General features: G+C 37.4%; 1 protein-coding gene across 3 annotated transcripts in view; it reads right to left on the bottom strand.

Annotated features, from left to right (window-relative positions):
* Nucleotides 1–6917: 6917 nt before the first annotated feature.
* The window catches only part of zgc:66433 (uncharacterized protein LOC321250 homolog), a 50179-nt gene continuing 47218 nt past the window's right edge, over nt 6918–9878 (bottom strand). For all 3 annotated transcript variants that reach the window (XM_067598617.1, XM_067598619.1, XM_067598618.1), the window contains exons 15-16: nt 9554–9647; nt 6918–8726 (exon numbers count right to left, since the gene is read on the bottom strand). In XM_067598617.1, coding sequence (XP_067454718.1) covers nt 8227–8726; nt 9554–9647 — 594 coding nt within the window. In that variant the 3' untranslated portion in view covers nt 6918–8226. The remainder of the gene's footprint in view (nt 8727–9553; nt 9648–9878) is intronic.

The raw sequence follows: 9878 nt of genomic DNA, 5'->3' as shown, positions 1-9878 counted from the left end.
GATTACTTTCAAAACACAACAACCTATGCAGTGAGTGAAGTAGGTCGAATCAGCATTTCCAATGACAATTTTGTTGTTAAAACCGGAAGCAGATGCAATTGTGGTGATTTTTTCATGTAAAATCCATATTTTTCAATACCAAATCTAATTTTAAGACCTGAATTATTTGAGTCTATGTTGAGCTCATTTGTTGTAAAGTTCAAATCAAAATGCACAAACAAAATTGAGGGCATGGTAATATTATTCTGGGAGTGTGGGAGGACTGTAATACTGCTACCAACAGCTATGTTCATCATCAATAGGTCTGACAATTATTTTCTTTAATAATCGATAACTTGTACAGTGTATTAAATGTCAGAAAATAGAGAAAAAGGCCCATCACGATTCCCTAAAGCCTAAGATAACATATTCAGAATACTTGTTTCATCTGACCAACAGTCAAAAACCCAAACATGCTTAATTTACTATCATGGAGAACAGGAAAATTAGTAAATATCAGCTTCTGAGAAGCTGGTAGTGAATTTTGGGCATTTTTGCAAATGATGATGAAAAATCATTCAGTTATTAAAACTGATACCAATTAATTTTCCACCAGCTGACTAATGATTGATCATATAATCATTTCAGTATTACCATGTATAGTGGGGGTCAATTGAAGCTCCATAGATGGTTAATCTGACCAGGTGGAAACAGCAAGTCTGAAGGTAACAAGATCTGCCCACCAGCAAATCCCCAAAACCCACTTACTAACATGCTGTATCTGTTTCATCCACACAAAAACCAGCCTCTATGCTAAACTAAATTAACCGTATGCTGGCATTAATTTCACATTTAGCGAATCAATCTTCTCTTCTGTATTGTTAATATTATTTTCTCATTTGTTTAAATTGACAACTGATTTGAAGTTGTTACTGCTAACTGTGGCTATTTAGGCAAATATATTAGTCTGATCTCTTAAATTTCATTCTCTTACTCTTGGCCAATTTTCACAGATATGTTAACTTGGTTAGTTTAGTTTTTTGGAAAAATAATCTTATAGTGCTCTTTCATGACATCATCATGTTTCAGTCCCTCATTGAAGCTGTTTAAAACAAGAGTGAAATACTTTTTTATTGTTTCATTGAATGTTTTTTATCAAATGTGCTTTGTTATACACACTGTTCCATAAAACATTAGCCTGCTGTATTAAAAACTGTATCTTCACTTTAATTTAAAATAAAGATTTGTGTGTTTCAACAATGATGAATGAGGTCTGAAGAGGTTAAAAAACAAGGAAAGAGGAATGAAGTAGGGTAACATTTCATGTTGAGTGAGGTTAAGTGTCGACAATGTGACCAGAGTTGTTGCATTATGTAATACGTCATTCCTATAACAGTATAAAACAGTTAGCTGGAAGGGAATGACTCTTCAACAACATTTAGTACAGATTATGTCAGCAGTCAGGAAGCTGAATAAAACTCTATTGCTTGAACCTATGGTTGATACAGTAACTGCACTACTGCCAGTAAATCTATTTAGGTCACGAAAAACTTTCTTCTGAGGAAATCTCTGGAGAAAAGTCTGAAAATCACGATGGACACAGATTCAAGCAGAGCAATTTGACAAAGAGGAAGAAGAGGGTGGTGGCTTGTGTGTGGGTGTGTGTGTGTGTTAGTGTGTAGGGGGATAAACAAGGAAGAATAAACAAGTATGAAAAGCCAAGAAAAGACTGTTGAAGAAAACAAAACTGATACTTTGGAGGAGAGAACAAGTTTATTATAGAGAAAGAGAGAATGTGTGAGAGAAATGTTGCATGTGGATGAAGAGAGAGAGAGAATATAACATTTTTAGAGTCAGAGCTTTTTAAATTTGGCATCAACACCAGATAAAGTGACACACATACATATGTCTCCAATATGGTGGAGCCTACAAACTCACAGGAAAAATACACAGACTGTTAAAGTGCAGCTGACTGACAGAAATATACAGAGAGAGAGAGAGGGGAAGCCGCACAGACAGGAAGACAGACAGTTTATGCAAGCAATGCAAATGTAGGTCGGTCAGTCAGTGAGGGTTAGAAACTGAGAAAGAGACAGAAAACATGACAAAAAATATTAGCTAAAGAGACACGGAGGGCAAATGTGACAGTCTAGTTTCGCTCTTTATTTGTTGCTCTTCACTATAATTACTCGGCAGATTATCAAGTTTGGTTGCTGCAGTCACATAAGGGCTGTCAGAGGTTTGAAGGCCTACTTATGCAGATCCCAGTGCTTCTAAATATAGAGGCGTAGAGGCGTTAATGAGACCAGCATATTGCATACTGTAGATGTTTAGGTCTTTAGGTTCTGTCGTGTTTATGCAAATGAGTGTTAAAATGAGTCAGCGACAAAGCAGTTAGATGTTTGTTACATTTAAAGCATCATAGGACAGAAACAACTCCCTTTGGATTATTTTATTCCAGATTTCTCCATGAAGTGCAGATTTAAGTCCACAATCTGTTATTTTTTACAGCAGTAATAATAAAAGGTAAGTTGTAACTTATTAAAGGTTAATAAATCATTTAGTAACACTTTATAGATCAGTTATAGGACATTTTGAAGAGCAATGTTATCAACCAGGTTCCTACTGTTGTTATGTCATAAATGTTTGTAATATATTAATAGATAGGAATAGGGTTTCAGCTTGCAATAAATTCAACAAGTGTGTATTATTGTATTGTTGTTGGATTTTGGTCCAGATGTGCTGCTCTTTTGATGCTATGCTCTTTTCCAGATGGTCAGAGATCAAACAGTTAATGGGAGGGTGTTCCTGATTAAACAGCTGAAACAAAGGATTTTTTTACAACCTGCCAACTCAAATGTTGCCAGGTCAGGTTGATCTGTAAATGATTAGTAAATGCTTTATTTAACATTAATAAATCCATTAGTTATAGCTTAAAACATGCCTCATTAGAAAGTGGTGCCCAGTTTGTGAGTGGTGATAAGCTTCTAACACAATAGCTTTGACTTTAAGGGTATGAATATGCAGAAATGTTATTCCCTTTTAATATAAAAATATTATATGATATATATTTGATCATTCTGACTAAACTAGAGGATTACAATTCTAAGATGACAGTAAAGCAGGTTACTTGTTTAAACAATAACTTCTGAACACAAATCACATTATGGTCTGTCTGCAGGGAAGCCTGAGACTCATGTTTCATCCTTGAGGTTATTTTCAGTTACAGCTAATTGTTTCCTGCTAATTAGCAGCACAGAAGATTTGAAATCATTCCAACATCTTCAATAAACTATCTTTATTCATCTAACAATTTTACTTTCCCACTTTTAGCCTGTAAAATGTATATTTCTGTGAAACAACCACCTCTGATGAAAACAACACAGAAGAAGCACATACAAAGATATAAATTGTGTCTGATGTAAAATCATATTGGTCATATAAGCTATGATTATTACTTATTATTTATCTCAAGATAATCAATGTATGTATGTGTCAAACTGTGTATGCAGCTTACCTCTCGTAAGAGACTTTCTGAAACAGTTTGAGCACTTTTAGTGGAAATGAATAACACATCAGTTCCATTTCTATAGCAGAGCCAAGTCCCTCATAATCTTTAACAAGTGTTGTCTGTTTCCAATATCAGCCTTCAGCCCCAATTAAGAGCAACTGCTAACAAACAGAAGACACAACATGAGAATGTTTTTTTACCTTCTTACTGATAAAGTAAACAGCCTTAACAAGACATTAAGACTGTCATTACTTCATATATAAACTATTTATCACAGTCAGTCATTCAGAATATGTGGCAGGGTGTCTGTTATAGTTTCATGTGTGTGATGAAATGAGGAGGAAAAACGATGACGTGTAAATTAGAGAACGGGAAGATTGAATCAGGACTTGTCATCTGTCTTTCTGCAGATGACATGCAGACCCCTGTTTAAACATGCCAGTGTTGTCATTGTTGTGTTAATTGATATTTAGCATTGCAGTGCTGGCTTCTTTGGATGAGATGGTCAGCTGTGATGTCTTTGGAAACAATGACAGTGGGAGACTCAGACCTCACCAGTTCAGAGTCACTCCAGTTCATACACGACGGTCAGTGAGGTCAGGTCAGTCTGACTAAACCTCACAGCCAGCATAAGCCCAGGAAGTCCAGCTTGTTCTCTGCTGCCTGAGGGAGATGTTATCTTGTCTCATGTCTAAAAAACACAAGGATAGCACCCTGAATGTTTACCACACATCCTACATAACAGCAAAGTCCCTGGTTTGACTCCAGCTAGGGATCCTTGCTGCACGTCATGCTCCCTCTCTTGTTTCCTGTCTGCTCATCTACTGTCAGCTGTCCAGTAAAGGCATCTTATATCACAGTTTTATCATCATTATTCAACATTATTACAGAGCTTTGCCAAACTTCAGACATGGGACTAGTGTAAAATTTGAATATCTTCAACATATATTTATGGGAATTGTTATGAGTTTAGTATCGTGTTTTTGGTGTGTGAAAGTCTGTCTCATAAGTTTCTGTGATAACTTACTTATTGAGATGCCTTAAAAGTCGACATCAATACCCCCCCTCTCACCCCCTCCTTTCTCCATCTCCTCACCTCTGTGATTCTTGCCAAGTTGGTTGGTTATATAACCTGTAAATGAGAAGGTCAGCACCCAGCAGTCATCGCTATGGATACTTGGCACGGACACACACACATTGTACATCTTGGCTGGTCCACTTTGTAGCGGCATGTGTGTGTGATAGTGTGTGTATCAGAAGTAGGGCAACAGCAACGTTACCTAACTCACCCAGAAAAGACATCTGGGGAGTTCAAGCAGCCCTCTCACTGATTACAGCTTCCTGTACGCACACACACACACACACACACACACACACACACACACACACACACACACACACACACACACACACACACACACACACACACACTGTAGACCATCAATCATAGACATGCAAACATTCTCTCATGTTGTACACACACTGGAGCACACAGGCAAACATTTTGCTCAAATTCTGGCCACACACAGGCAGATAGTAACACACAGACACACACACACACACACACACACACACACACACACACACACACACACACACGTGTGTGCAGGAATGTGTGATGACAGGATGGTATCAGTATTTGATGATGTTCAGAGAAGTATGGGGGCCCAAAAGTGATAAATAAACAGATGGCTATGATTAATTAAAATATATATAAATAAATCTTAAAATTTGCCATCCACATAATTAAATATCTGTGATTGGTATATGTTTTTAATAAGTTAGTATCATATATTGCATTTTAAAAGAAGCTTTAGCAGGAGTGCTCAGTATCAGAAATTCTAAACAGAAAAATTAAAAATTAAATTGAAACACTAGTTAAAATTCAAAAAAAGTCAAACTCAGAAGGTTAGTTAGATTATGATCAACATATTGGTTTGAAACTGGAGTGGCAAAATTTTAAACCAGTTTTACTTGAACTCATTCTGTTTGTTCAGTGATTTTTCCATCCCATATACAATCTGATCACAGCCTCGTCTTGATGTTGGAGCTTCTAGTTACACAGTGAAACCTACTATCGTCACAAAAACATCATTATCTCTTTATGGTGAGACATAATGTATCCAAGTGTAATAATACTGTCACACACCTCATCAGTTTGCCTTTTTGTTTGGATGTCAAAAGAATAGTTTGACATTTTGGGAAATATGCTTATTCATTTTCTTGCTGAGGGTTAGATGAGAAGATCAAACCAGTCTTTTGTCTGTCTGTTAAATATGAAGCTGTAGGATACTGTTAGCTTAGCTAGCTCAGAATGTGTTAATTAATCACCTTAAGAGGTGCTGTTTGGCATTTCTTAAAAACTTTTTACAAGCCAGGCTAGCTGTTTCCTGCTACTTCCTGTCTTCCTTCCAAGATCAGTTCCTAAACTTCCAGCTCCGTAGTCAATGCCCAGACATGAAAGCAGTATCAATCTTCTTACCTAACTCTCCACAAGAAAGCAAACAAAGTCTATATCCAAAATGTTGACCTATTTCTTTGATATAGTGGTAAAGCTGTGAGAAACTGTTGCTCCACTTAAATACAACTAATTTATTCACCAACGTTTTGTGTAGATAGAGGAGCTGGTTTCAGTTTTCTGGGGCTTCCTCAGACTCATTCCTGTCTAACCGTTCATTTGCATTTTAGACATGTAGGTCAAACTTCACTGACTGTATATAAAGATTATATAATATACAGTCTAAGGTCAGGCTTCATTGAAAGTAACTTTAAATGAGCACTTTAATAGGAATTTAGTATGTTGCTTAAAGGGAAACTACACAGATTTCTACTCTTCACTGGGGGTACAGCTCAGCCTGTGAAAACAGTTGTATAACAGTTGTATAATGAAAACTGTTGTATAATGTCTTCTGTGACTCATTAGGCTGCTTCTGGGATTGAAACAGAGACCCTCTATCTACATGACAGCCTCTCAGGTTCCCCTGCCGCCCTTTCTTCACTACTGATTTTGTTATGAACACATTTCATTAAAAAAAATCCATTTATTATTCTAGGAATAAAAGCCTTGTGTTGTGATGTGGATGTTTTCTGCTTCAGGTATACTCTACAGTTTTGAGTACTTTCAGGAACAAAGAAATTCGAAGCTAATCAAGTATTCTCACCCTGACACAGATGCTCCGAAAAGACCAAAAACCTTTCTGGTGGCATAAAAAAATCAGGTCCTCTGGGTTAAAAATGAATTAAATTTTATTAATAAAATGCTTTATACAAGAATATGCATGCTGAGTTTTCATCTGAGCACTTTCATTTTCAAATCCAAATGGCTTCTTGTTTTCTGCAACATGAATATGAATATTACATTTTTATGATTCCTCTGCCAAAACTGAATGGACGCACAGTGAGATGAGAAATAAAAACACGGAAGAAGTGATTTCATTTGTTATTTACTGCACATTTTATGTACAAGACAAATTCTCAAAAGGCAATACAAAATAAAACAAATGCATAAAACATATATAGTTACTGTGAGATAGATAAGATTTAATTGATACAAAGACAACTTTCAACTGTGAAACTCATTTTCCTTTAGTGATGCTTTGCATCCTGCAGCAAACCAATCTCCAAATGACTGATTACTGTAGCTGTATATTGATTTCTGTCTCCTTTACATGTTTGGTTGTAACTGGAAAATGTTTCATAACAACCAGGATCAGGCTGCCAACATGATGATGCAGTAAAAAAAATATTAAAAAGAGACTAACGTCGGTGTGATGATAGTTTGGAGATCATAGATTTCTGTAGGACGCTGGCAGATAATCTGTTATGTATTCAAAATATCAAGAGAAAATTAAAAATGTAATTTACATTGACAACCTGAAAGATGCTCGATACACTCAGCACTCGCAAACACATTAAACATCATTAGTTTAGTGTCTGTGGATCATGTAACAAGAAATATATTTGTCTAAAGAACTTGATACACAGACAGCACTTTGAAGAAAAGTGGATCAGCAAATTTTCAGCAAAACTCCAGCACATTTCTCTTCAGCTTAACTTGGATGTTGTCCCATTTTACTCTCCAGTCATGGAGAGACAATATTTTCCTCATACCTCAAATTGTGAGCGTGCGTCACTGCCATAAAATAAACACACATACACACTGAGACTGACTGACAGACAACGCTCATTCTTAAGACAAAACAAAGAATCTCTAACCCCAAGATTTACTTTGCATCTTTATCCTCATTCTTAACCAATTTACTGTGAATAAAGTATCTTTATAAAATAATGTCTCCTTCCTTTTACTGTGTGAAATGTTAAGTGATATCACATGTGTTACTTAAACCTTTTCAGGCACCTTATACTAAAACTGTAGAAATGTGTGGATCCACCTTCAAGTAAGACATTAACTTTTGGGGTCCTGATCTGTTGATTAGAAAACATGACAAACTTTTCAACATAAGGACATTAAGAAGGAGGGGGTTAAACTGGGCCTGACTTTGGCTGTTTGATTGGTGAGTTTGTACCAATCTGACGCCTGAAGCCAGAATAGAAACCAGGAAGTAAGAAAACAACAAAAACAACAACATCTCTTTGTGTGCAAATGCATTCTGGTCCATCCAGACTTTTGGCCCACTTGGGCATCACTCCAACCTCTTTTCAGATCTGACCCCATTGGGCCTTTTTTGAGCCACCTTGGGCCAGTGTACTAGACCTTCCTCAACACTTTGCGCCCATCACTGGACTATCTGAGGCATCTCACTCCAGGCTTTGGCCTTCTTCTTGGCCAGAGCCATCCAGGGCGGCTCATCCTGGGGTGAATCTGGGGGAGGTAGGCCTCGCTGGGTGGACGGTGTCTGGCCAGAAAGCGCTGGAGCTCTTGAACCAGACTGTGGCGAGGCGGTTCTCGATGAGAAAGGAGGAGAGGTGAGTGTTGTGCTCTGGGCCTGCGGTGTCTTGGATGAGGTGGCAGTTTTGGCGAGAGATGTTGGACTTGTGCAAGACGGAGGTTTTTGGGGAACAGGAACAGGAGTAGGAGGGGAGAGGGATCGTTGGGCTGGGGTAGGTGGGGGTGGGTGTTTTGCAGGGGCAGGTGGAAGCTGAGGTTTTGGAGCGACAGGGCAGGGGAGAGACTGGGATTTTGGAGGTTGGGGTGGCACTGGAGTTGGAGGTGAGAGAGCCCTCCTGGTCTCCTTTTCTACAGACACTGAAGGTTTACTGATCTCCAGCGGACTCACTAGAGGAAAAAAATAGAAACATACACACATACACACGACTTTTAGAGGACTTAATAATCATATGAAAACTCACTGATCTTATTGTATTGGAGTTTTTACTGTGTAATAATAATAGTAATAATAATAATAAACTGCACAGGTAATGAGCTCATACACAGTTAATCAGTGTGCAATACTGGGCATTTTGAAATATGAGGGGAGTTTGTACTTTGTATTTACTGATATTGTGGTCTGTTGTCTAGAATAGTTGGTTTGTTTTCCTCTTTTAAGATCCATCATTTACATTTTTGTCTAATTACCTTTGCCATCTTTCTCATCCATTAAAAAACCTCACAATTGTATTTCTTACAACTAGTCACAGTGATCAGTCATGTTTTTGAGCCAGTTGTCATATGTAACCAATGTAAACATCAGCTATCTGAGAGAACCTGCAGTTTGGTAGTTAAAACATGAGGTGAACATTGTTGGGTCAGTTGTAGTAGCAGATTTATTCCACACGAGGTCAGCATTACATCAGTCAAAATCATCTTCTATGCAACAAGTTAACACGCTCAACAAATAGCAGGCAGGAAGAGTTAACTTTTAAAAGCACTGAAATTAAGGTATTTTGTGTATTAAGCTCAAAGATCATCGTGGTTATACAGCATGTTAAATATGAAACACATTTTTAAATCAAGTAGAAGAAACATTAAATTTTATGAAATGTTCCCATGCTGATGTCTTTTGAACAAGAAGAAAAAAAAGAAAATAAATAAAATATATATTTTTTAAATGTTCTATTTCAAACGACCTGTGCGTGTGTTTATATGTGTGTATGTGTTCTGACCTTTGCTGGTGGATTCAGGAGTTTTGTTGCTCTGCTCCCTACTTGCAGCTGAGCTGACATACATTGGCAGCGAAGACTTCCTCTCTTGTTCCTCCTGATGACAGAAAGCAGCACGCACCATTAAAATACAGATTCTTGACACAGCCTGTTGTATAGAATTACAAGTGGCTGCAAATGTGTGGTGATGTGCTGTACACATATATAGTCCTCTCATAGGAAGTGGACATCTAAGTTTTTGTGTTTCTTGACTTCAGAGGTGACTTCATTAAGATCCATGTCACATTTAATATTGTGCACAGTCATTTAATGCTTTATTCAATGTCAC

Source organism: Thunnus thynnus, chromosome 9 (assembly GCF_963924715.1).
Source record: "Thunnus thynnus chromosome 9, fThuThy2.1, whole genome shotgun sequence".
In the NCBI taxonomy this organism is placed as follows: domain Eukaryota; kingdom Metazoa; phylum Chordata; class Actinopteri; order Scombriformes; family Scombridae; genus Thunnus; species Thunnus thynnus.
Note: the sequence above shows the minus strand (reverse complement) of the source record. Positions and strands in the feature narration are given on the sequence as shown.